General features: G+C 43.6%; 1 protein-coding gene across 8 annotated transcripts in view; it reads right to left on the reverse strand.

Moving 5' to 3' along the window:
• The window catches only part of LOC118284826 (mediator of RNA polymerase II transcription subunit 13-like), a 71,771-nt gene that overhangs the window by 23,071 nt on the left and 21,353 nt on the right, over positions 1-27,347 (reverse strand). For all 8 annotated transcript variants that reach the window (XM_047329423.1, XM_035607933.2, XM_035607928.2 and 5 more), the window contains exons 3-4: positions 5,889-5,973; positions 3,000-3,083 (exon numbers count right to left, since the gene is read on the reverse strand). In XM_047329423.1, the coding sequence (XP_047185379.1) occupies positions 3,000-3,083; positions 5,889-5,973 (169 nt within the window). The remainder of the gene's footprint in view (positions 1-2,999; positions 3,084-5,888; positions 5,974-27,347) is intronic.

Raw genomic sequence — 27,347 nt, forward strand, 5'->3', positions numbered from 1 at the left:
GAGGACTTGCAGTGTATTAAAGAAGCTATTCTGTCAGGTCATGGAAGGATATCGTAGATTTTGAAGTATTTAAACAGGCGGCACAACTTGTTTTTGTTTCATGGTCAAGTACCAGAGGACATCTCTGTCACTCTGCAAAATATGAACATTATTTATGCATATGGCTGTGAATGCAAATGGAGGCACCTAGATTACCAAATATTCTGTGTACAGCACTTGGCATGCATACAACTGACTGAACTAATGAGAGAGACAGACTGATACATCCATTCACTCGTCTATAGTAATGATTAATTTATGACCCCCCACCTCCCTACCACACACACTGCGCCTCCCCCTGCTCTTCATCTCCCTCTCATGCCTCTTCTCTCACACTCTCTGTATCCCTGTAACTCTCTCTCTCTCTCTCTCTCTCTCTCTCTCTCTCTCTCTCTCTCTCTCTCTCTCTCTTTTGCTCCCATCAGCATCTGATGCAATCCGTTACCAACCCAGAGTGCTTTCCTCCCATACAGACACAAAGAGAGCAGGAGAGGAGGGGAGGGGAGGGGGAGTAGAGCAGGGCTGGGGGGTTGGTTTGGGAATCTTCTCCTGGATGTGCCAACCCTCGCCATGCCCGGGGACACAAACAAGATAAACACCAGATAAGTCTGACAATGGCAGCAGCGCCAAGGAGCAGGAATTGGCACGGGGTAAAGGGGGAATGGCACGGATATTAGCGCCGAAGCGCCCCCTGTTGGGGATGAAAGGCAACGGTGTGGTTGTGAAGACGAGACAAAGGAGCTGGTTAAAGCTCAGGCAGGAGGTCAGTGTGTGCCAAACTGAGCAATGTTCCCTCATGGCTTAAAAACACTGATGGCCAGGATTCTGCAGCGGTGCTTAGGTCTCACACTGTCAATTGTGAGGCAGCACTGCTATTCTGGGAACTAGGGATGGTGTGTGTGTGTGTGTGGGGGTACTTCTACGACTGTACGGGTGTTTGCACGTGTGCTGGAAGCCAGAAGTGAGGATATGTGAAAAGAAAAAAAAATGATCATGCTTCACTTACACAGTGTTACACATGCAACAGCTGCAGAGAGCGGGCATGAAAAAAATTACGACCTGTGCAGCATCTACATGAGATTTTTATGCGCGAGTGTCTGCGTGTTCATATTTCTCTCCATTTCTCCTCCTCCGTCTCCGTCTTTCCTTCCAGGATGTTCAATAATTCACAGACTGTAAAAGTCGGCATTGGATCAGCAGGGGGCGTACCAGCTGACAACATATTCACGCAGAGCAGACAAACTGACGAGAAATTGCATGATGTATGAAAGAGAAACACACGTGTAAATCACTGCACACACTAAGACACTGGCTGTAATTTCAGAGGCAGAATCTCTATGCTCAACATATGTTTGTACACACACACACAAAAACACACACACCGTTCCTAAATCCTTATTCTTCCGTGGCTCCCTCTTCTCAATTTGAATCAGCCCTGCCAGCAACTTGTAATGTTGCTTATATTTGCATTTTTTGCATTATTATCATAAAATAAAACCATTCCCTTTCAATGGGCTAATTAATGAGCAACTTCCAGTAGTTAAAGAGGATAATGTGCCTGATAAATGCCCACAGAGAATCTGTGACGGTGTCACAACCTCTCAAATAAAAGACAATAAGATTACAAAAAAATATTCCATGCTAAATAGTAAGTGTAAAGTATATTTCACCTTGTATACACCCACACTTACAGTAGATACTGTAAGCAATTATAGTTCATACTGTGTGCAGATGGTTGATAAAGAAGGAAAAAAAACAGAAAGTGTCTTAGGTTTTGTTTCTACAAGACTCCTTTATCTCTATTGGTGGAATGAACCAAAAATTCTAAAAGGTATTTCCTCATTTGGTGATTTGATGATAGTGGTGGAGAGCGCTGTCACAAATATCCTATAGTTGTTAACCTGATTAATATGGTTGAGATCTGGTGACTGAGGTTATTAAAATGTAATTGAGCATTTAATTTCATAATGTTTCTGTGCTACCCGTATGCACAGTGTATTTCACATTAGGCTGCTTTTAGGTATAAAAAAAACAATCCTCATAGTATTTTCTGACAGAATACCATTTAGTATACAACACAAGCGACACAAACACACACACACACACACACACACACACACACACACACACACTCTGGAGATGTCACGCCTCACTGAGGGTCTTCCACCTGCCCTCAGCAGCGAAACCATGAGCGCCTCACAGGACGCTGCGCTCGCGTGGCAACTTTCTCGAGCGACAGTTTCCCAGGCTCTGCTCAATTTCTGGCGCATTTGAATGACGATGCGATTTACAGTTTTTCCAGTTCCAAAGGCTGCAAAGTACATGTATGTACATATGTAAATAAATGGTGGATCTGTGTGTGTGCTGCCCCTGAGCAATATTGAATCATATATCTAAAATGAGCCTATAGACAGCTACTGTAAGTGGTTTGCTCGGGGCTATTTGTTTGAATGCTCAGCGTTCGGGCCGTGCGCGAGGAGCGACGCACCGTCACCTGCAGGAGGAGGTGGAGTGGGCAGGCCGAGCTCTGAGAGGGAGCTATGATGGCTGGAGCAACAAGTTGAGCTACTGTCATCACACCCACCCCTCTATTTACTCAGTTTCAGTCTCTCTGTCTGTCTCCCACATTGCCTCCACAGTAACACAGCGTGACACCGCCACACACACACACACACACACACACACACACACACACACACACACACACACACACACACACACACACAACCATCCAACCCTCGCCAAGAGAGTGAAAGCGTGAGTGAGCGGTGAGAGCTCGACTCAGCGCATCTCTCACCTCTCACCACCACTCACTGTGCTGGTTTTAAATGGTCTCATACCATGAGCCAACCACTGGAACATCAAGCAGAGGAAATACGATATAAGACGCCTGGTGGCAAATATGGTGGCTTGTGTGTGTGCGTGTGTGTGTGTGTGTGTTGATTTAAACATTCACTTACCTGTTGCCCAAAGACTTTTCTTCCAGGTCATGAGGCTTGAAGAACCACCTCCCAATCCGCACAAACCCCTTGTCCATCAAACATCTGCAGCAGTGAAGAGACGTGAAAAAGAACGAGGGAGAAAGAAAATGAAAGCAAAGAAAGATCGGTAAAATATTGCATTACAGTTTTCTGTATTTAAGTGTATATTTTGTATTTTTGTACATTCTTCATTAGTGTACTTTTTGACATTGTCTCTTATGGCTTCAATAACATAAATTATTTCCCCCTGATGATTGTCTCTCACTGGAGAGTTCTGAAGATGTGGTTCGTGACACTGTTGTATTTCATTGCACGGCAGAATGCTTCTCAACAACAGATTCCATTACATCAGTTTCTGTCTTTTGAATTTAAAAGTAGAACCAGTGTGAAGTTTTTTTTATATGTAGTGACTTCAGTGAAAAAAATACTTTCTGTCGAAATACAAATTGAGCAACGAGAAACGCATAACAGAATCCTACTGACTCTTAACGTTCGCTCTGCGTCTGTTTGAATTGGTTCATGATTTTTAGTTATTGCACATAAACTGCAGCGGGGACTGTCCCTCAGCTGCAGCCGAGCAAAGGTAGAAATGTGGAGTTTATGACAAGCGCACAGGAAAAGCAAAAGGTAATTTCAGGCTAATCTGCCTGCGACCAAAGTGCTACCCACTACACATAACTTTCCGAAACCTGTTCTTTCCCCCGGATCAAATTTGGATCACACTAAACGGTTCGGTCATCGTGCTCCCTATTTGAGCTATTCCTCCGTCTGTGCACTTCGGCCTCCCTTCACAGACAAACATCCACGCCCCCCAGAAGTTTGACTTGTCTCTGTGTGTAGTTGCCAGAGAATTCCCTGGTAGATCCTCTGACCCGGGTCAAGGAATTACAAAATGATTTTATGGCCTCTTCTACACTCCAGCCAGACTCCAGCCAGCTATCCACAGCTTTCAGCCTCCAGCTCCGTCTTTGGTTCATTCTTATCACTGTACCATTTCCTTTTCTCCCCACAGCTGCTCACTGCACACATGTTCTTTCATTAGATTTCATAATAACATGTAGAAAGAATATGTATTCAATAAGTATCAGTCGTGTCATGGTCGATAGCCAAACTTGATAAGGTCAGTATTGATCCCCATGTGAGATCAGTGCACACACTGTTAACACAATATGAAGGTGTTCACAGCGTATCACATCAGCGGAGCAACTGTAGTGTGTAAAATGCTGATGGTAATGGTGAAAAGCCTCCAGATTTTGATTTGAACAAGTTAGACTCTTGTTGATATATTGAGCTAACCACAAAACCTCTCATCTCCCCACTGTTGGTCCGGCAATATCCTATTAAATATCCACGATACTTCTCATGATATTTTGTGATTTAGTCTTTGTACCCACTCTTAACATTCGTCCTAAGCAAGAGTTATTGTGTGTTCGCTGAAATATCCATACCAGCTCTTTTTGTCGTCAACATCTACAGTCGAGCTTAATAAAGGTAACAAAGATTAAAAGCAGCCAGTGGCAGAGGTCAGCTCCCCCTGTGCGCTGTGACAGAGGAAGTGGAAGCTGTGTTGAAATAGTGAGTTATAAAAGGAGTTAGCTTCAAGGTAATAGGAAGGTTAATCCCGCCTGCCCCCTATGATGATCACTGATGCTTAACTTAATAGAGAGCAAATATGTGCTGCTTCATTTAACAGATGGCTCCGACTCAGAAAAGGAGAGCTTTGGGTACTTGAGCAATTGATTCAGTGCTCAGTTTACAATTTCATTAAGGTGAAGCTTCTGGAAGAAAACTACAGCTGCCTATTATTTAGTCTTCAAGTTACTTTGTTTGGTGACTGAGATCATTCTTTCAAAGTGATGGTACCTTCAATGACTGCTCCAGGTTCACAAGTCCTTTTTATCACACTAGGCTAAACCACTTTAATATCAAATTCTGCCTAATGCATTCAAACTGTCTTATTGGGTTATTTTTCTATCCACTATCTACACACTGTAAACGCTCCCTACTTTTAGCAATTGTCATTTTATTAAAATCATAAAAGCAAAACACTTAAAAACATATCATAGATCTGAAAAAGAAATAATAATAATGATAATAATAATAATAATAATAATAATAATAATACTAATAATAATAATTTATTTTAATTTCAAGATTACTTGTAAGTGGCAAGAAAAATAATAAAATCATTTATTTCAGTAAAAGTATCAATAACATACAAAATTAGTACAAAAGTCATATCCTGAGTACAAAACTTTACTTAAACAAAAGAGTTGATGTATTAACAAAAACCTACAGTTACTAGTTAATATTTTGTTTGAAATTAAATGTAAAATAAAATAATGTTTCTATTGTTTGTTCATATTACATATCGTTATGTACTCGTTACACAGAATTGCTCCCATCAATGTTGAATCATTAATATATGATTGTATTATTGGTGCCTTAATATGTAAGTGGTACTTTAACGTTGCAGTTGGTTGTGGCGGAACTCATTTGAACCGTTTCATACTTCACTAATATCTCAGGTGGTAAATATACAAGCTATAATGGTGCATTATATTTGATATGTACACTGATAATGTTTTGCAAATAAAAAAACTTAATCTGTAAAGTAACTACCAAATATTGAAATTAAGAGGATTTGAAACATAAAGTCGCGTTACGTGAAAATCACCTTTTGTTGCTTCACCTTCACTTTCTAGTAAAAATGTCTCAACATTGCAAGTTGTATCCTTCGTTAAAAATGCATGACATTGCTGTGTAACTATGCCTGTTATGTAACATGTTTTCTTATTCTGCGTGTGTCATTCGCATTCCCACTGTGCAGCTAATGAAGTGCCTGTGGAAAAGGACGATGGTTTTTACCTTTCCAGCAGGTTGTGTATGGCCTTGAACAGGAGAGTCCTGCACTCGTAGGACAGTCCGCACTCCCAGAGTCCCTCCTCAGCCACTGGAAGATAGGGAGGGGGGGGGGAGAGACAATCATCAACTTATAAATCCCAATATTTTTATCATCTGAATAATGAACGTTTTATTGATATTATCTGTGACAGCAGAAAACATCTAGTTGCAATAGCTTGAGGAAAATAAACAAAACATAATTCAGCGTCATGTGTTTATAGCTCACTCTGTAAAAACATGCTGCATGTGCTAATGAGAAAACCTGCACATCACATCAGAAATTATGCTTGAAGTGTCGTGTGCAAGTGTGTGTGTGTGTGTGTGTGTGTGTGTGTCAGTGTGTGTGTGTGTCTGTGTGTGTGTGTGTGTGTGTGTGTGTGTGTGTGTGTGTGTGTGTGTGTGTCAGTGTGTGTGTGTTTGTATCTGTGTGTGTGTGTGTGTGTGTGTGTGTGTGTGTGTGCGTGCCTGGCTGTACAGCTGTCAGGTTGGCTGCAGCGACAGCCCAGTCAAACCCCATGCAGTTGTCAAGCCCAGTTAGCTGGAGAGTGAAAGTGTGCCTGTGTCTTTGCAGGCTGACACACATGCGTGTGTGCTCAGGTTTTAACACGCAAACAGAGTTTTAGATCAACACTGTTCTTGCATTTCTTCTTTTTCATTTTGAAATCTGAGAAATCAGCTGCACTCGGCCCGAGCCTCTGGCATGTCAGCAGCCAGTTCACATGTGTGTCAAATGTTTTGGGGAAACAATTCTGGACCCTCTTGATTTCTTTTCCCCCTTCGACCCTACAGCCCCCGACACAAACCCCCATCGCCGCCCCCGCGCCCCCCCCCCTCAAAAAGAAGCAAGAACACACGCGCCCGCACACAGCAGCCAGTTAACAGTGTTTCTCTTTGTTCTTTGCCATATACCTGCAGGGCTGCTGGAAGAACTGGATGATTGTGGGTGGGTGTTTGCTTATAGGGTGGCGGCAAACAGACCAAGCATCACAGAAATACACAAGAAAAAAAAAAAAAGAATGAGCGGCAGTGGCAGATCGCCTGGGGGATGGGTGGCACAGGAGGTGTTCTCTTTCCTCCTCTTTCTTCTCCTTATTTCTCTTCCCTCATTTTCTTTTCTCTCTTTTTCGGGGGGTTGCGTATTCCTTTTTCTCCTCCTTGGTCGCTTTGTTGATGTTTCCATCTTGTTTTGTTTTTTTCTCTCCATCTCCTTCCTCTTCATACCACAGTGAATGAAATTTCCTTACTCGCCAGAATTACCCTGTAACCATGGTAACGCTGGCGGTAAGAACATGGCGCCCTGGCATTCAATTTCAACACTGGTCCCTCCCGCCCCTCACCCTCCTCCTTCTCCTCCTTCCTCTGTTCTACTGCTTCCAACACCCCTCCACCACTGACACCCCCCCCCCCCCCCCCCCCCACCGCCCCCTCCCTCCCCTCATTTACTCCTGCTTCAGGGCTCAGACAGGAAGCTCGCTCGAGCCAGCTCTTCTACAGAGGAGAGAGATAGAGCGAGCACCATGAGCAGAATGCCAAGTCTCTAGCAAATCCAGCTCATTAGCTCTCACTGCCTCCACATATCTCTCTCTCTCTCTCTCTCTCTTTCCCACTCTCAAAAATCCCCAAACTTTTCTCCTTTCCCCCACTCTGCCAATCCTCCGCGACCCGTCTTCATTTACTCTCCTCATGAGCGGCTCCGCAGTGCACACCTGACCCCTCAAACTGTGCCACTGACTCTTCAACCTCTGTTCCTCCCAGCGCTACCATCCAAAGTTTGGCCCAACGGAACCACACCCCCCTGATAAGACCTAAAGGAAACTTTTCCACATTTGTTTTTTTTTTTCTTCTTTTTTTTTTTTAGAGCTCCTAAAAGAGGAAGTGCAAAGGTGTTTTACAAATTCCAACGGTGGCAACTAGCACATACTTGGAAAACATGCAATCCACATAAGATGCTCTTGTTTATACTGTAGTTGCCAAAGAGCCAGCTCACTGCACCATATCAACACGAGGTGTGACAAATCGCTCTGGCAAGCGAGCAAGGTCAGGCATCCACACACGCACACACACACACACACACACACACACTATATATACCGAAAAAAAGGAGTGTGAAATATGCTATGATCTGATGTATTAAACAACAGTGATTCCCCCCGTAGGGATGTGAGAGGCATGTACACCGCGAGACTGTCATTTCACAAACAGTCAGTCAGTGTAACCAACACGATTTGAGTTTTTACTGGCTGTTAATCAGAAGAGGAACACAGATGGCCCAGGGGAGCAGCGTGCTGGAGACACTAAATGCACAGCTAAGTGCAATAGGGCTTTAAAGCACGGTGATCCATCATTCATCACAGCCCGAGCTGCGGGGAACCGCATCATGCCTGAAAGACTTTAAAGGAACTGGATGTTGTCAACCTCGGCCCCAATTAGATTAAACTGAAGGCTCTTCATTTTTGTTTTTCACTCAGATTCACTGATAGATAGCCAGATTAAAGAAAATAATATGTAAATAAAAGAATCATTTAAAAGTTATTTTCATCAATATTTTCTGTCCCGTACAGACCTAAATTATGTTTGATTCCAAAAACTCCAGATTCCCTTAAAGCAAGTAAAAAATGTTTACTTAAAGGGCTGCAACTGATGACTAGTTTTGTTTTTGGTTAATCAATTAATTTTTATTCTGTAAAATGTCTGAAATGTCATCAGTTTTCAGATTAAAACATGAAGAATTTCAGTTTTTCTGTCGTACTGTAAGCAACGAAGATAAGCAGCAAAGTCTGTACATTGAAACTGAAATTGTCCCTAAAATAAAATACCACAGAAAAAGAAATGTCCTGGGCTGATGTGGCAAACAATTCTGTTTGTGGTAGTTCACTCCAAATAGGCGGGAAAAAAATCTGATGTGCATCATTTCAATACAACTTTGACCTTTAAGCTAAAAGTGCAATCTTTTTTTAAAATACTAGAGGTCGAAATTTAAAAAAATATATATAATTAATGAAACAGTCCATATATAAAGGCATTTAAGAGTTTGTCTTTGTTTTTTTCATGTGCCTATATAGCTCTAGTCTAGATGGAGCTTAGAATAGAAAATCAATGCGGTGTCTTTGTGTTTGTGGAGCGCGTGGATGTTGTCATCAATCAGTGTCAGAGGAACACCAGGCATTAAAATCATCAGCATCGTGACACAACCGGTGTATGCATGTGTTCATGTTCATGTATGCAGTGTGTGTAGGTGCAAGCCCTGGGCTTCACTTGTGCATGTGTACTGCATATGCGTAATGTACGTGTGTGAGTGTGCACGGTGAGGTAATGTCCGTACAGATGCATATTTATTTTCGCATACCCCCCCCCCCCCCCCCCCCCCCCCCCATCCCTGTGCCACAATGCTCTTAACTGCAGCGCCGCCCCAAACACAAACATGCAGTGATGGAACTGGGTCGCCTCCACCACTCTCTGTACTTCCACCTCTCCGTTTCCCATCCTCTGCATCTCGCCCGCTCTAGCCATCGCTATCTATTTCTCTCCTTCTCTCATCCTCTCATCCGTCTTCCAACTCCTCTCCCGCCTCTTTCCCAACCGTGGTCTCACACCACTAGGGGGAGTGACCACTCACAACTACAAAACTGTGCGGGCAAACACAAAGATGGTATTGATCTGAGAGGGAGGGAGGGAGGGCGGGACTTGAGGTGTGACAACACTCTGTCTCGCACACTATGACACTTCTCTGCACATTTCCTTCCTCGGCCTGACCACCCCCCACCCCAACCCCCTCTCTCTCATTTGTTCATTTGCCCTGGATCAATAGCCCCAGCAGACTTGGCGTCCAGTGGTGTCTCTGGATTTGTGCAGGCTATGGGCTCTCACTGGGCAGATTGTGTGCATGTAACGTTGTGTGTACGTGTGTGTGATTTCACACAAAACCCCAGTGCCACTTTACTAATTCACTTTACTAATTAGCTGCATGTCTGAGCTGAGGTTGGCCTCTGTTTGCTCTCTGTGTGTGTGTGTGTGTGTGTGTGTGTGTGTGTGTGTGTGTGTGTGTGTGTGTGTGTGTGTGTGTGTGTGTGACGGACAGGAATGGAAAGAGTAATTGCGAGGCACAGTAAAAGAGGAATAATAACAATCATAACAATAATATATATTGCAACATTTATGTCGTTACAATCATCGGAACATTACCTTGTTATCAAAAACTCAAACTCATATTCATCCATGTGAGTTCCATATTGGTTCAGCCTTTTTGGTAAATTAATTGTAATTACTTGAATTAATTTAAGATCTAAGAGCTTTTCATTTAGAACTAAGAAGTGTGAACAATGTGACCACATGGAAAGACAATAAAATGGATGCTGGGGTGGGGGCACTTCCTGCCTTTGAGCACTCAACACAGACAACATGACTATGTCAGGTATGTGCTGGTGGGAGACGCTACAGAGGGGAGTGACACGTCTGTAGATGTGTTAGTGTCATGTAAAGCTTGTTTTATTTTATTTCACGACACTACCTGTCAGTGGAAAAACAAACACGGGTGTTAGTGACTTGTGAACACGGGGATGAGGTCGGAGTGAGGCCTAGAAGATGTCAAAAGAGAAAAAATGAAAAGGGCGTAAAAGCTGAAGACAGGCAAGGCAGTCAGCTCAAAGGAAAATAAATTGTTCATATTCATATAACAATGCAATCAAACCCCTGCAGGTATATTATTTTTGATGAAATAATATAGTTCAGCAAAAATGTGGTTGAGCTTTAATCTTGAAGTCATTTATGTGTGGTGTGTGACATAAGAGAGCAGGGGTTCACTCCCTCCACTGCTATTACTTGTTAATTCTGTCTTAGCATTTTCTCACCAAGAACAGATATGAAGCAGTTTGCGGTAATAAGCAAACAGGGACATTTCCTAATATAACACTCGCACAGACATTAGAATAACAGAAAGAACAGTGTGGAGGGAGACCAGAGGGGGATACTTGGATTCTTTGCGAATGTAATAATAGCTCTTCTGGCTGTTAATATGGCAATAATATGCTGTATTACCCCGGCACTGAGCCAGAGTTAATGTGGCTATGCAACAAGACAGGGTCAGTAAGTCAGAAACTCAGTCCCAGAAAAGAAAAGGGGGACAAACACAGCTTCACTGTATGGCCCATTTACCAGTGTGTACGTTTTTTTAGTAGAAATCAGGATGTAAGGAAAACTTTTCTAGGGAGCATAACATTCCTGAGCCTCATTTTTCTCCCTGGATGAATTTTTGATGAAAGTTTTGTTCAGTTTTAGTTCTTGTCCTCCACTTATTCTTATGTCACCACATCTGGCCAGCAATGCTCCGTCCTCATCCCTCTAACCGTTTAAATATCCCTGTGAACGTGTCGTTCCGTCTTTTTAGACCTGCTTCCTTTTTTTTTACCCACTACCCACTTTCTCGCTCTGCTGCACTAACACAGGTGTCTAGACGCCGGCGCCCTCCTATCTTTCTTCATAAGCCTCTATTTAATGAAGATGCTTCATGTTGGTGGAGACTAATCGCAACGGTCTCTCTCTGCTGCCTATTCCACAATCCAATTACATTCCCAAAATGGGATTAGCATCAATGGCTAACGACGCTGAAAACACAATACCTGCAGTGTTACAGGGACTAAAACGTCGACCTTCAGCATCAGCTTTCCGAAACCCTGTTGCTATAACAACTAGAGCCCGACCGATATATCGGCTACCCGATGATGTCAGCAGATGTGAGACTTTCAAAGACATGAGTCGACCGACGTTTATGTTTGCCGATATGTGCTGATATGAGAACTTTCATTTTACAAAATAAACAAGGCGGAAAAGGCGTGCATTTATGTCCATGTTTTACGCTAAAAAAACAGTTTGGGTTGTATGTGTGTTTTCTTTATATTCATAATAGAGGTTAAGCTTAAACTGTAAAATATCAAGCCTCAATTACATTCCTTTGTCATAAGGATTTGAAATCTCTGACATCTTAGGAATCATTCCCTTTTGTTGATGTATATCAGCCAAAATATCGGTGCCCAAAAATGTGTGTTGGCCTCAGAAATCCATATCGGTCACATCTCTAATAATTGCAGCTCTTCGCACCCTGACCGTCTCAACCTTCAAACTGTATCAACTTAGATTATTATCTTCTTCTACTCAGCATTTGCTTCCATAAGTGCATATGGATGCTTCCCACATCTGTGTATAGCTTGTTTGTCATCAGACGTACACTTCCATGGAACTTACTCGAGTCTCCATCTGTTAGCCTCGCTGTTTCTTGTACAACCAAAAGATCAGAGAGGCTTTTTACGAGTACCTGCCCCATTCGTTCGGCTCTTTCCGTTTTTTTTCTCTTGAGCATAGCATGACTTGTCTTACATAACAGCAGAGCGATTTGTGCTCTGTATCGGCAGTTAATGCTTTGCTCGAGCCCACTCTTTCTGGCTGCAGAGGAACATCGTGGCGTGAGAGTAGAAAGACAATCTGTGCACCATTTTGTCTGTTTGGAACCTCCTGGGAAAAGAAACTTGCTTTACAGGCCCAGGCTATTGCTCCTCTTTGGGAGGGGGGGGGGGTTTCTGGACACAAGACCAGATCACAGGATCAAGTGAGGTCAGTTGACAAACGTACACCAGTGGTTAAAACAGGACCTGACATCGGTAGTGAATTCCTCACAATGTTTCAAGTTGGTACGCAGCTGTCTTTTGTCAGTGTTATGTGTGCGTTTGTACTTCTCAACTCAACCACGTCAGTCTCCACTGGTCCAAACATGCAGGGTTAATGCTGTGTACTTGTTGGACCACAATGCATGAAATATAATAGGTTCTGTGAAGGGAGGTCACGATTATAGGCTACAGTTTTCCACGTGAATAACAAAAGAGAAGGACAGACCTTCTTTCTATATCTGCTCTTCAGATCATTACACAGCAAACACTCCGCCCCCTCCGCCCGTGTCCATGTGACTGTGGCCCACGCACACTCTCGTGCTCTAGTGACACCATTTCCCTTATTTTTTCTCAGCTGCACCTCTAAAACTTAACACAGCAGAGTGCCGTCTCGCAGGCCCGCTGATCGCTGCACTTCAGCGAAAGTCAGATGGCAGTAAACTGGCAGCTCTGTGGGATTTAGATGTGGGAGCACAAGGACATCTTCTGCTTTTTCACTGTGTATAACGGCCCAGAACAGGTTCGATTTACAACTTCTACAACTTACAACTTGAAGTCTTGAACGCAGGCAGTGAGCTTATCAAATCCTTCCAGTTCTCCTACGGATGTTAAGACTGCAGACATTAGAAAAGGCGGATGATTAAATTGCTCCCTTATCAAATCATCTCACCTAATGACGGTAATCGTATATACCGATAAAGATTGGCTTTTGTGAAAGCATGACGTCAGAGGAATTAAGATGAAAAACAGTAACATAATACTTCCACACGTAGCCACAAAATATCACTCAACAGCATCAAACAAACATGTTAAAAAAACACTTTCTTGAGAACACATGGCAAACAAGCTGAATGCACACATGGCAGGCACTGAGACCCAGAAAGCCCAGAAAGACGGACAGGACGAGGGGCAGCAGTGACAGCGAGGAGGAGGAGGAGGAGGTTCAGAGAGAGTGAAGGGATGAGGGGGGAATCTGGAATCAATTAGGTGCCTGAGATGGAGTTTCTTGCATAGTTGTGGGAGTGAGTCAGACAGAAAGGCAAGAGAAGGGTGTGAGTGCTGTGCGATGAGTGCATGCATTTGTATAAACGCGAGCTCTCTAAAGCAACTACACTATATCCCAGTTAAGCATTCGCTAAGTAACTGACCACACGTCCATCTACATGTTTTTGTTCTTCTCTTTCCCCCGACAGCACCGCTCGGGGTCGAGTAGCAGCCAAAAAAAAGCCCCACCTCTCCCAAGCGAAGGTCAAAGTGGAGGGCAAGAATGGCTGGCTGGCACCGACCCAGGCCATGTCAACACAGCAGCTTTCAATATTCCCTTACACAACTTCCCCTCATTACTTCTTTGCACACTGAATTCACAGTTAAAACATTTTTTTTCTTCTACTGTATTACTGGCTATGACGATGGGGGAATTTGACTGCTTAAAAAAAAGGAAAGAATAAAGCACAAACAGGAACTTTGAGAGCACAAGTGCAAAAAGTGGCTTAGATCTCGCTGTGCGTGTGCAGCTCAGGTCTGCAGAACAAATCTAAATTTGCAGACACATGCACATAATACATCATGTCACAGATTTAAGTGACACAGATTGTGGTTTATCACAAGGGCTCTATACACAGCACGTGACATCCAGCCAAGTGAGTACATGGGAGCCTGGAGCACCTCTCCTGGCATGCAAGAGAAGGAGAGGACAGAGAGGTGAAAATGAGAAGTGAAAACATTAAGTTTGAGTGTTAATGTGCGTCTCTTCTCGTGTGAAACAGCGAGAATAACAGGAGGGAGAGGAGGAAGGCAGGCAGAGGTATGAAGTGACCAGTACGTGTAATTCTCTGAGAGGTCGTCAGCCTCTCCACATGCAAAACAGGGATCTCTTTCACAGACTAAGCTGAACGTCTTACACACTCCAGAGGACAAAATGGTCACAGTCATGCAGGAAACAGGGAGGGAAATAAATGACAACAATGTCACACCACAAGAAAACACCAGTCGCTTATAGCTCAGATTTTCTCATCATTTCAACAGGACAGAAAGCACTAAGTCTAAGATAGAATAAGATAAGATAAGATAAGATAATCTTTCATTAGTTCCACTATAGGTTAAATTCACTGTTTTTTTACATTGGCAAAAGAAAAATTCTGTGTATTTCTACTATTTTTCATTTATTTTTAATTTGGTAAACTGAAATGAATCATAGCCATTTGTAATTAGCGTCTCACCAGTCAGTCCAGTTCCATATTTGGAGTGGAACTGCACGTGACTCCAGAGATTGTCATTAATTAAGAGGAAGTTGACAGTTTCATTTATAATTTACGAGATATTAATGTAGAGTCAATGTTGTAATGAGGGTGACTGGAGAGGATCTACTGTAGCTGGAGCTTAATATACCAAAATCAGGAGCAAAATGGGATTTTCCTGTAGTATAAGGCACTATAGTGTGTGTGGAGGTGCAGTTAGAAGTCTGGGCCGTGAGCAGGAAAGTCGTATAGAGAGAGGGACACTTGTGTGAATTCAGAGGACAAAGAGAAAGGAGATAGAAATTTGGCAGGAGAGTCATAACAGATAAGGTATGATTATTAAAAAAAAAGGGCTCTGTATGATGCAGAGAGTTAAACAGTGTGTTGTATATGTTATACGTTGGCCCCTCGCCAACCCTGACAATCAGAAAAGAGCCAACTGTGCAAAGAAAAGCCAACAGCATTATCCCACATTCTTATGTATTTTGACAGTCACATCCCATTCAATTCAACACACACACACACAGAAAACAGCACCACACGCAAATCTTTTGATGTTTTGCTTGCTGCGGACGAGTGGATGCTAAGTGAGGAGTGGCGAGTGTTTTCCCATAAGTAAGGGGGAAATGAATAAATGAATGGGATGTGTAGTCTGAACTGTCACGGTGGTGTCATTTAATCACAATCAGCCTCTAGGATTTTGACACAACATTTTGAGTAAAAACAAACATGAATACACACGTATGTTGACCTTAAATCTATAAGCGCACATTCCTCAGTTTGTTTGTGTTTACATAGATGAATGTGGTGGGGATGACCTGTATTTATATTTTATGTACGCAGATGTTTCCGAGTAACTCTGCATGACGGCATCATCCACGTATCTCGGGTCCTTTAATACTTGGATTTTTATGCTTTTGTGCTTCATCTGAATAAACTCATGTGACCCTGGACAGACGTTATTGTCTGATACACTGCGAATGGGCCATAAGGGGATTAAATGTGGTGATGAGAGGAGAGGAGAAGAGAAGAGATAATTTCCATCCACCTGCTTTTATGCGCATTTGCAATTTTGGCATAAATAACCTGAGAGGAAATGCCAAAAATATTATAAGATTATTGAGAATACATTTTCGAATTTGCACTAAATCCGGGCGAAAATGTATTAGAGAATGAAAGACAAATGATTAAGGCATATAATAGCAGAACATCTTTATACCATTAGATGTTGACTGGATAAGAGTAAATAGACTATTGTGTTTTTTCCATTATTGTTCTGCATGCCTAGAAGATATGAATAACTTAACTTTCACTTTAATATTTTTTTCCCATTTTAGGATGACTTTGTAACATTTGTCCAGGGACCACAGATGAAAAATAGCCTCTTGACTAACTCTGGCACATTTACAGCAATATTTATTAATGCGCAACTGTTCCATGAATCAAGAAATAAATTTAAACTGTGATGCGTGTCGAAGAGTTAAATATAGGGCTGAATACACAGACACACACACATACGCAGTTACTCAGGCTGTATACAGCAGCGAGTGGGTGGCACTAAATCAAAAACAATCCAGCCAGAAAATATCAAATTAACATTAAAAGAGTTAGAGTCCTTAAACCTTCACCTCCTGCTCTTTTCTTCTCACTTTTACAAGAAGCTTTCCTTCTCGCCGACCATGTCATCGACTTGACACTGAAGCCTGCCCGTGCCTGCTCACACTCAATCCATGTAAATAAAGGAAGGTGGACTCACTCTGGGCCCCAGAAGCCTGCGCCCAGCTCACACCACAGCACCACATCAGGAAAGGCTATTGATGACAAAGCGCTTGACTCATTTCCAAGAGAATAAGAAGAAGAAGCATTTGGGAAGTGTGAGACGAGAGAGAGAGTGCCTGCAACTGAAGTGGCCTTGTGCGTCGTCGTCTGCCGTGCCCGAGTGCACAAGGTGTGTTTGGGACCTTGATACTCTGCGCGTTATTCAGGTGGAGTGAAGCGATACTGCCTTTGCTGCCCATTCATTCAGAAGGTAACTGCGGCTGTCAAAATAATTTGTCAAGTGTCAAACAGATAGTAGAGCTGGGACATGCCTGGCGCACCAAGTATCCAGCAAATCGCAGAGCAACAGTGAAAAGAAAATAAAGGTTAATCTGTTGATAAGCAGGAGCCACGGGAGAATTAAATACATATTGAAATGCTCTGACATCACGTGAGCGATTAATATTCATGTCATCTAACAAAAAACACTGATTAAATTAACAACATAGGAGCACGATATCGTTAATCACTTCAGCTTTCGGCAGAGCGGCCGGAGCGGCCGGAGCCAGCGGTGTGACAAGGTCCCATTTCTGTGGTGTTGACCCTCATGTTAAGGCAAAGACACTTGAGCACCTCATTAGAAGTGAATGGGCCTCGAGGTGGGAGGCAGGGCGGCTATTGAGAGGCTTAGCGGGACTCCACGGGGCTCCCTAACTGCCACTAGAGGGGAGAGGAGGGAGACGGCGAGAGAGACGGCGAGAGAGAGAGAGACACTGATTGATGGCAAGGCCCACTCTCTCAAGGAAGAGGGCGAGATGGAGAGCTCTCCTCTCCTGCCCGGGCAGCAGTTCATTCATGGCAGTGTCTGGCTTGTCTGTGTTGACCCCTAGTCTGCTCCTCGGTGCACTCATTCATACATACCAACTCACCTGAAAACGTATATATCACATGACCGTTTGCGTCGACTGGGCATGTGCATACTGGTGTCAATAGGAAGCAGAGGGTCTACTCTGTAGTTGGTTGCTTAGTTACAAAAAAAAAAAAAACGAGAAAGCGCAAGAATGAAAAGTGAGAGCAGGGATTTCTTTTCTTGAACTGACCACGGGTTTGAACTGCAACTGAAAGTAAGTGTTTACAACGTTTTGCCTCCAGCGCTGGCAGTCGAGACTTCACTGATAAGAACCAGGAAGAGAATGTGGGTGCGTTTCCAAAAATCTCCATCTTTGTCCGTCCATACCACAGCCCAGCCCTGGAGTTTTCAAACTAAAACGGGGCGAGCAGCGTTTTCCAAACTTCCCTGTTTTAAGGAATTAGACAACTCTGGGGTATAGTGTGGACGGCAGGTGCAAACATAGTGTAGCAGCAGTGATGTATTTCGGAGCTAAAACGTAGTAGTGTGGATGTAGCCTGAGATGTGTGGCATCACCTGCGCCACACGTTTCAAATGAGCAGCGGGTATTTAAACATAACATATTTACATTACATGTTTACGTTGCTTGATTTAGTCACAGTTCCAACCATTCGCCAAATTTGCACCACCGATGAGTCTGGCAATATACGGCTAATTTGTTTACTGCTGCAGGAACTGACTGGCAGCAAATTTAGATAAAGCAGACCTCAGTCGTGATTCAGCAGTTTCACTTTTGTCCTTTCTTATTTAACCACGGATAAATACGGAATATTTTTGTTTGTTTGTAAAATCCAAATGTACTTCACTTGTATCACCAAGCATTGATTTCCATGCCAAATGGTTACAATCACCAGAAAACTGCAGTTTTTTTCCTGCTGTAAGTGGAAAAAAATGTGACTGAACGCATTCCTGACAGATAGCAGAAGCTTGGAGTCAACATGTGGAGGCTTTCAGCATCCCAAAAAACAACAACATCATTTTCATAATTGCTAATTGTTTTACCAAACAGCTGTGGCCCCTGCAGGACAAATAGCTGGCTATTGTGGAGACATTGATTGAGCGCTTACTGCAACAAAATCAGCATATCTGTGCTGGTCATAAAATCGCCAGGAGAAAAAATCAATTTGGCCGCTGTAGTCACTTGATGCAGGCTGAGAGGCCTCGCAAACTGCAGATTTCAAAGGCGGCTGGCTCCTCTTCAAAAGGGAGGACGGAGGGAGACAACGGCGGTATTCATTCCGTTTAATCCTTGATCATTCGCTTAAAAATATATTTACATTTTTTTAGCTTCGTTTTAAAAAGCTAAACAAACCCAGCTTTAGTCTGTGTATCATACTTGTAATGCCCTGAAGCAATATAAACCCAAAACTTAAATCAGCGCATGAGCATGTTTGTTCCGGTTCTAAAGCTAATCCTTCAGTTCTTTTAATGTTTTTTGCCATATTTTCAAACTGCTGAAAGCTACATTCAAAAAGAACTGCGTACTAAATCGATACTGAATAGTGTCATGTGATAACATGTGATGACATAAAGTCAACCCCAAGTCAATTTTATGTAAGTTGCTTCAAAATTAAACCTCCTGTCACCTGACCCTCAAATCGACAAGGAGACAACACACAAAAATATAAAAAATTAAACACAAACACCACTTTAGTGGTGACATTAAAGCAGGTATAAAAGACAATATACATAGGGCACTATTTTGCACCGGGTGTAAGATGGAGACCTATAAAGTCCAAGTGTGAATGGAAAGTGCAAACAACTTTACACATCACAGCTGCTTTCAGACCGAAGTCAGGACATTTTCCAGAAATTTTCCAGAGGGGCTGTATGTGTATTGCTCCGGACAATTTCCAAAGCTTTGAGAACCGTGTGAAAGTACGGCGTGAAAATCTCCGGAAGATTCACGCGTTGATGACAATGCTCTCCGCAGAGGTGTAATCATCATGTCCCGCCTCCTGCAGGCCCCCTGATGCCGCAGAATGTAACAGAAACCGGCCCGCCGTTTGTTGTGAACGCGTCTGACTCAGACAATCTCCTGCTGCATTCATCTTCGTGTGAAAGGCAAACTCAGATTATTAATATCTATCTGAAGTGTAGCCATGGCACGGCAGATGATCCCGATCGGCTGCTGAGGAGGGGGACAGGGCGAGAAAAGAAACAGCCCCCGTGTCTGGTGGTGCTGCTGCACAGGCCTCTGTGGTGCCTGCTGGAGGGGAGGAGCTGGAGAGGGACTGAGTCCAGGGTGTGAGGCATCTGTAATGATTTTCCCTGCACGTTTTCTGGCTCTTGAAGAGTACAAGTCCTGGATGGTGGGCACTGGAGATTGTTTTTTGTTTTTTTCGCCCTGCTGTCCTCGTTCTGTTCACTGCAGTCTGTTACATACACTGAACCACCTACATGTGTGCATCTCCAAAATGAATCCTCCGTGCACACAGACATATCAAAGACAACCAGTTGAGTGATTGTTGTTGCTGCACATTTCTGTTTATTGTGCTTCCAGATCCGCCTGTGAAGGGCTTTTACAGGTCAAGTCTGAGAAACACGACTCCCTTTTTCTATCTTAAACATGAATCGGAGCACTTGAACACAAGCTGCCTTTGTAATGAGCTGCAGAGGCAAAGGACAGAAGAAATACATAAACAGAGTTTGTATTTAGGGGATTCCTATGAAATTCTACACACGCACTAGATTGTTAATATTTTGCATGCAAAACAGAAGCGTGACACTATTTCTTTAATTTCCCTTCACTCCCTCGTGCTTCCCTCCACCTTCCAACTCACGCTTTGCCCCGCCCCTCAACTTTGTTTCCCACATTTTCACAGTTGCACCCTTTCGTCCTCAACGCAGATTTCATTCCCTCGCGGCCTCTCTTCTTTCTGTCCTCATCTTCTGCACTCTCTCTCTCTGTCTCTCTGTCCCTCACTTTGCTTCTCCATTTCTTTCTGCCTCTCTAACGCACACGTGCACACACAAACACGTGCACACAAACACACACAAAGCGCTCATTCTTTCAGTGTGTGGCTTTTCTTTCAAAACCGAAAGCTTGCAAAGGAAAAACGTACACCCCCACCCCTTCTCTGTGCAGCTGGGAAACTTCACCCCTACCATCTCATTTCTCTCTCTCTTTCTCTCTCTTAAACACACACACACACACACACACACACACACACATGATACAGGGTCAGGAGGTCACAGGCCACGCCCTGACAGCCCACAAGGGGTGGAGAGAAGAAGGAGGAGGGATGGTAATCAGAGAATCTCCGTCCTTCCCCACAAATTTAGAGACGAGTAAACATGACTGAGGCAATTTTTTCCTCACTCCTCCGTCGGCTTCCTTCAGTTCCCGTTTCCTCGCGTTTCCTCTCTACATGTTTATTTGCCCCCCCTTCTGTCAGGAGGAAGGCCACCTCTAGCCACCCACCCAACCCCCCAGGGAAGTTTTTTTTCCCCATCTTTGCACTATGAATGTTAACGTGAATACGTCACAGCACACTCACACATTTGTCCGTCCTGTACAGCCAGAGCTGAAGAACAGACCGATGCTGCCTCGCAGATACGAGATGAGAGAGATGTGAACGGGAGGTGCGAAGTGACCAATTTTTTTTGAATAAGCGTTGTTTTTGCTGGCAGGAAGGCAAATGAGAAAATAAAAGAAACATGTGCAGAACAACACGCCAACTGCATATCTTAGTGCCCAAAGAGACGTCGCAGATGTTCCTCTCTCTCACACCCATACAAACCACTTCTTTTCTTCTTTTTTGAAGTATGAATTCCCATCACACACACCCACACACACACACACACACATACACACACACACCCACCCCTCCCTTTCTCCCTCTCTCACTATATGTATCTCTCCCTTGTCCTGCCCCTGCTACTTCTTCGTCCCACTCTTCCCGCCCCTCCTCCCCTCTTTCTCTCGCTCATGTTTTCTTTTTTCCTTTTTTTTTTTTTTGCTATCATGGAATCACCGCTTTCCACATGTGACTCACTTTTTCACCAGCCAAAGCCAGACAGGAAAGAAAAGTCAAATGCTTGTGTCTTCTCGCCCGACTCCCAGCCTCTGTGTCCCTCCCAGTAGGTGAAGCTGGATTCCTTCAGGGGGCTCTCACAGCCTCCGTAGGTCTCCCTCTTTCAGCCACGTTGTTCCCTATTGAAACGTGTGTCAGCCAGCGACCTAGTTCCTGATTCAAGTAAAAAAAAAATGGGGGGCTAATTATTCATTCCTTCTGTTTGAGTTGTGCTTTGGAGAGCTGTTCCTAAGACAAACCCTGAAGGAATAAAGAGGAGTGGGCCTTGATTGGCAACCGCACACCCCCCACCTTTTATTTGCCAAGGAACCAAGTGTGCTCGCAGGCATTCGCCACCCTAACATCACAGAGAGCAACCCCGAAAAACAAGGGAGGCGAGAGAGAGGGGGGGGGGGGGGCACAACAAAGCCTGGGAAGAGGAGGAGGAGGGGGGTGGGGGGTGGGGGGTGGGGGTGGAGAGAGGGCTGGAAGAGGCGAGCATTAGAGGAAAGAATGAATGAACTTGTTGACAAAGAAAAGCAGCTCGAGAGCCATTGTAGATCGGGCTGGTGTTAATTTCAAAATTAGAACTGATTATTTTGTAAAAGAGCACTTGTAACATTTCTCTATTAAAGGAGTGCCCTCAACCCGAGTCGTTCACTTTTCACTTTTCAAAAGTCAAGGGAGACATTTGAGAGCAACACAGTGGGATGATTTCATCGCCTCTGTGCAGAAGGCCACTGACGAAAGAATATAAGCTTTGCACTTCAAGCAGTTATTGTTGTTCTTCGTGATGATATTTCTCTATTAAAATTAAAACACCTTTCTACATTCACAGAGAAGGCTCCGATTTTCACGGACTCTCTTTTATTTACTTCCTGCCTGCTGTCTCTCAGCCCAATTCACCTGTGCGGCCCTTTTTCTGATTAATCATTAACAGCTTCCATCTAGTTCCTACTCACCAATTCATGACTACAAGTCATAAACGTTAAAAGGCTTTCAAACAGAACCTCAGAGGAAATACAATTACCATGTTCACCCGCATTATCTGGTCACTTATGTCTGCACAGTGGCACCTGTTCCCTCCGACAGCATTCTACATGCTATCCGGAGGATTGGTGCCACATGTTTGCACTCATCACTTCTGTGGGTGAACGTCGGGTCCATATCGGCACAGAGCAGGGAGAGCAATTATGCGAAAGCTTCTCCTCCTCACTTGCTAATTCGCCACTGCATGGCGTGATTGTGATGACATCGGTGACTATGGCTGGGAGGTGTGGTCCGGACAGAGGAAGAATGTGATGATAAAATATCAGAGAGAGAAGCGACGAAAGGAGCTGCGAGGACTGACGGATTATAAAACACCCAACTGCCCGACAGATCTTCAAACTGTTTTGCACATTGTGATGGGCCTGAGAATGTGTCAGCCCCGATATAACCTAAAGGTTACATTTCACGATATACCTCCAGCTCCTCGCGCTCATCATCGAAATGATTCGGTGGTTCTGACTCACAGTAAATCATGAAGAGCCAGCACTTCAGGATCAGCGGTTTGAATCCTGGCCTGCGACATTGAAGGAGGTGAACAGACCCCGGGTCTCCATTCACTTAACAACTGCTGCTGAGATGCACTTCAGCAAAAACACTTAACCCGTCTCTGTTTCAAGGAGGCCCATCAGGAGAAAAATTGTGGACGTACTGTACAGAACACGACAGTGCCGTTAAGTGGACAGCCATATCTGTCACTGTATGAGTGGGCTGCTATAAGCTGGACACAAACTCTGAAAATCTGCACTGGGCAAAAAAAAAAAAAAAAAAGGCACATATATAAGTTTAATGGGGAAGTTGACACAATACCACACAAGTTTAAAATGCAAATGTAAAATGGGTTTAATAAAAGTAAAAAAAGTGAGGTATGGAGCCCAAAAATAAACAAGAAATGATGCATAAATATCCTCGCCGGATGCACAACACTAATAATAACCTCAATCTAACCTGTATTTCTGAAGCAGGTGGCAAAGTGGTGAAGAGGGTTTGTCTCCACAGGCCAGATTATGAGTTCACAGCCAGACGTGGACAGATGGAGGCAGAGGTGAGCCCTCCCTCCTACGCTCTGCTACACACACGCACACACACACACACACACACACACACACACACACACACACACACACACACACACACACACATTTGGCAACCATTTTTTCACAGGGCAATTACCTTGCGACCTCTGCCAGCTCTCGCGCGCACACACACACACACACACACGAAATGATTACATTTAAGCCACACAGAAAACTATCATGATGTGTCCATACACACTCTACATTCCCTCCAGTCCGCCCCCCCCCCCCCCCCCCCCCCCCCCCAAAAAAATATGGCAACCAGCTCTGTTTGTGAAGGGCACAGCACCCGGCTGCTGCAGCTCTCTAACACAGAAGACAGACAAACTGAGCCTCTCCCTCCATATTTGGCACAGATTTTCTTTTTTTGCCTTGTTTAAACCCTTTGCCTGAAGTCATGTCCAATTCAATCTGTTCCTCTGTTCTGTTAATTCCATTATCTCTGATTATTTTCTCATAAGCATCGCCACTGTAATCCACTTGTTGGTCACATATCTTTGTTGCACCAGCCAACCATTGAGCCGATAATGGATATGCACGACCAAGGTTTTTAATTCACTCCTATCTCACTTTGCTCCCACATCCATTGGTTACTGTGATGACACAGCGCTCGGAAAATCATTTTGAAAGGAGGATAATGGACAAAAAATAAGGCTTTGCAGGTGAATTTGTTCTGCTAATGTGAAACGATGCGTCCGGGATACGATGTTTGTTTATCTCTCTGCTGCCTTGCATCCCTGTGCTATTTGCTTTGCAATCTTTAAGATCATTTTTGAAATTAAATATGCACATAATTTGTCAGAGAAAGTGTGGTTAAGACTCCCATCTCCGGAACAACATTCCCCCCCAGCTAGGATTGATTCCAGTCAGAATCCTTCTTTTTCTGCTGGATTTCCCCCTATTTTGTATTCTTCTCAGCTTTACTACAGTTTCAAGAAAGAAAAGGAAAACTCTGGGGGGTGGAAAAGCTCACTCTTAGTAAAAACAAAACAAAAAAAAGATATTTTGTGTATTAATTTCCAATTGCAGCCTCACTATTAATGCAATGCAAATACCTTAAATACATGTATGTGGCATGGATCTGATTGGGATAGATATTTCAGCAACCTGAGAGGGTCTGATCATGGCTCATAGATAACTACGGCAACACCTGCTGTACGCATTATTACGTGAACGGCCCTCTAACTCTTCCTCCTGCTCCTGCTTTCACCTTGACCACACGCTGTTTCGGTGGCACGCAGGAGCACCGCCTATGGTGTTATCAAAGTCACCAGCCCTTAGTTCTCTGCCGTAGAACCTCCTCCTATAGATACCGCTAAACCCACACACTCATCAGCGAATCCATACATAAATCCTATTATAAAACTCTTGTGTCATTGGAAATTAGGGTCGGCGCGATGTTGAGCCCAGATATTTTGCAAATTCAATCCCAATGCCCGTCTTAAAAATGAGGGTAACACAATTATCTCAAAACACCTTGGCAACATTTATGCGGCAGGGATCTTGATTTCGTGAGCGCGTTTTTTTGCTAATGATTATTAGCACCCTGCCCCAGGGCCATCGTCCATCACGATCACGTTTCGCACATTTTCATATGCCAATTCAGCCGACATGTAGACATCAACCGATCCTACTGCGCATATTTGTGGGCAACACAAACATTTCCAATTCAGTTATCAAGCTCATGGTTCCGCTCAGAGTGATTCATGATGCTTGCAACGCCAGAATAACTTAAAATTCATACATCATCAAGCCACAGTAAGGGCTGCAAGGTTCAGTGGCCACACAGCACATGTAGCACTTAATACTGCGTCTTCATTTGGGATCAAGGGCATCTGCAAATTAAACGAAAGCCACGTTTGACATTTTATCACGTTTTTGTACAATTGGAATGAAAATTATGTAGAAAGAGCATATTGAACACACATTAAACTGAAAAAAAATGTGCTTCAATGACAGAACCCCCTGGAAAAATAACATAGGCTATTGAGAAACAGAAACACTTGACTCTACTGAGCAGCATCATAACCGTCACTACGGAATATTTCACTTTCATTGAGACCGAGTATTTTGATGATACACAAATCTGAAGGAATAGGAAAGACACATAAGAGGTTTCTAAAAAAAGAACTATTTTGTGAGCAAGTAGATAGACAGAGACTAAGTTATGACTCAGATGTAAATTTTGAAGTTGCTATGTAGGAGAAGTAATGCTCATCTAACTTAGGTGGGAAAGTCATTCCTCCACAGGGACGAAAGGAGACTGCGAGGAAAGAGATGAATAATCGGACAATTGAATCAGAACAGAGAGAGCATGGACAGGAGTCTAGGTCAAGACACGAAACTATGCATTTAGGGACCCTTCGGACACTTCTAGTGGCAGCTTCATGGATGACATGCAGATGTAGATGAGGGCAGTAATATGTTTGTGGATATATGATTTGGGAGCTGTGGTGGGTTCAGATTACGGCTGTGGTGTGGGGCTCCCACAGCAGTATGTTATCCGAGTTACTGCAGTGTTGTCAGTATTGATGGGGAGGTCTCGCACAGAGTTTGCCAAAAAGAAAAAAAAAACTGCAGCAGAGTCTTGTCAAGGTTAAGGTGGTCGACAAGCATTCGACTGGAGGTGTCAGGGACAGAACAGATGAAAAACGCTCAGCTCAGGTGCAACTTTATCAGTCCCCATGTGTCATATAGAATGGAGTGTAAAGGCAAAGTGTTACTGGTCTCAGGGCAGCAGAAAAAAATGTGCCGTGAAAACAGTGCCAAGTTCTAGAGTCTAAAGCCAAGCAGGGGAGTCCCGGTAGTGAACCCAGGGGAACCCCAGAGGAGACGGTGTGCAGTAAAGGTAGAGGCCTGTCTATCAGGTATTCATCAATGATTTAGAAATAAACACCTGAAACATACAGGGGTAAATAAGAAGAAGTCAAAGGGATTTTTATATATGTTTGTACATATGAGGCTTATTTTTCTGTCCCAAAAAAAATGCAGTCCTTTCAGAAAAGTCTAGAGAATATTCTATATGTAAAAAGTAACTTTTACTAAAAACCACAAACCCACATTTCAACCCTCACAAATCCCATATTACAACCTAATGCATGTCTGATGATGCTGCCTTGTATAACAGCAAATCCCTGCTGAGGCATTTTTGTGTGTTACGCGTGGTATACGTGATTTCTTTCGGTAATTTCCTCAACTCCGTTCCTCTATCTGACTAAGCACTGTCCAATGGGATCTGGTGACAAAAAGTTTCAACACCGTGTCGTCAAATTTCCATTTGGTATAATAGACTAACTGCAAATTATAAACAAATCTAACCACTGTCCATATGTCTCTGTCTACACGCCACTATTTTAGTTTTCTAAAAAGGATAAATTATATATTTTCTTTGAAGGCTAAGTGGGCTGTCATTAGGTCTTTGTGTGCCTGCCTTTGGTCGGTATGATGTGGCTGCCGACTGTGTGTCTGTACGCAGCCAGCTGTGACTATTGCCTTGTTTTCACCGGACATGACTCAGACACACTTTTTAGTCATTCATCTGTCGGAACAAAAACACCTTGACCTGAACCGACGCCGCCGTCTGCAGCAGCCCTCTGCAGGCTCCTGCTGCCTCGCTCCCACACACAACCCTCGCTGACCCGAAGCATCTGTTTAAACTTCATGTACACCTCCATTATTTATCGGCTTCAACAAGCCAATAAATAATTGACCTCTTTCTTACAT

Source organism: Scophthalmus maximus, chromosome 20 (genome assembly GCF_022379125.1).
Source record: "Scophthalmus maximus strain ysfricsl-2021 chromosome 20, ASM2237912v1, whole genome shotgun sequence".
Lineage (NCBI taxonomy): Eukaryota > Metazoa > Chordata > Actinopteri > Pleuronectiformes > Scophthalmidae > Scophthalmus > Scophthalmus maximus.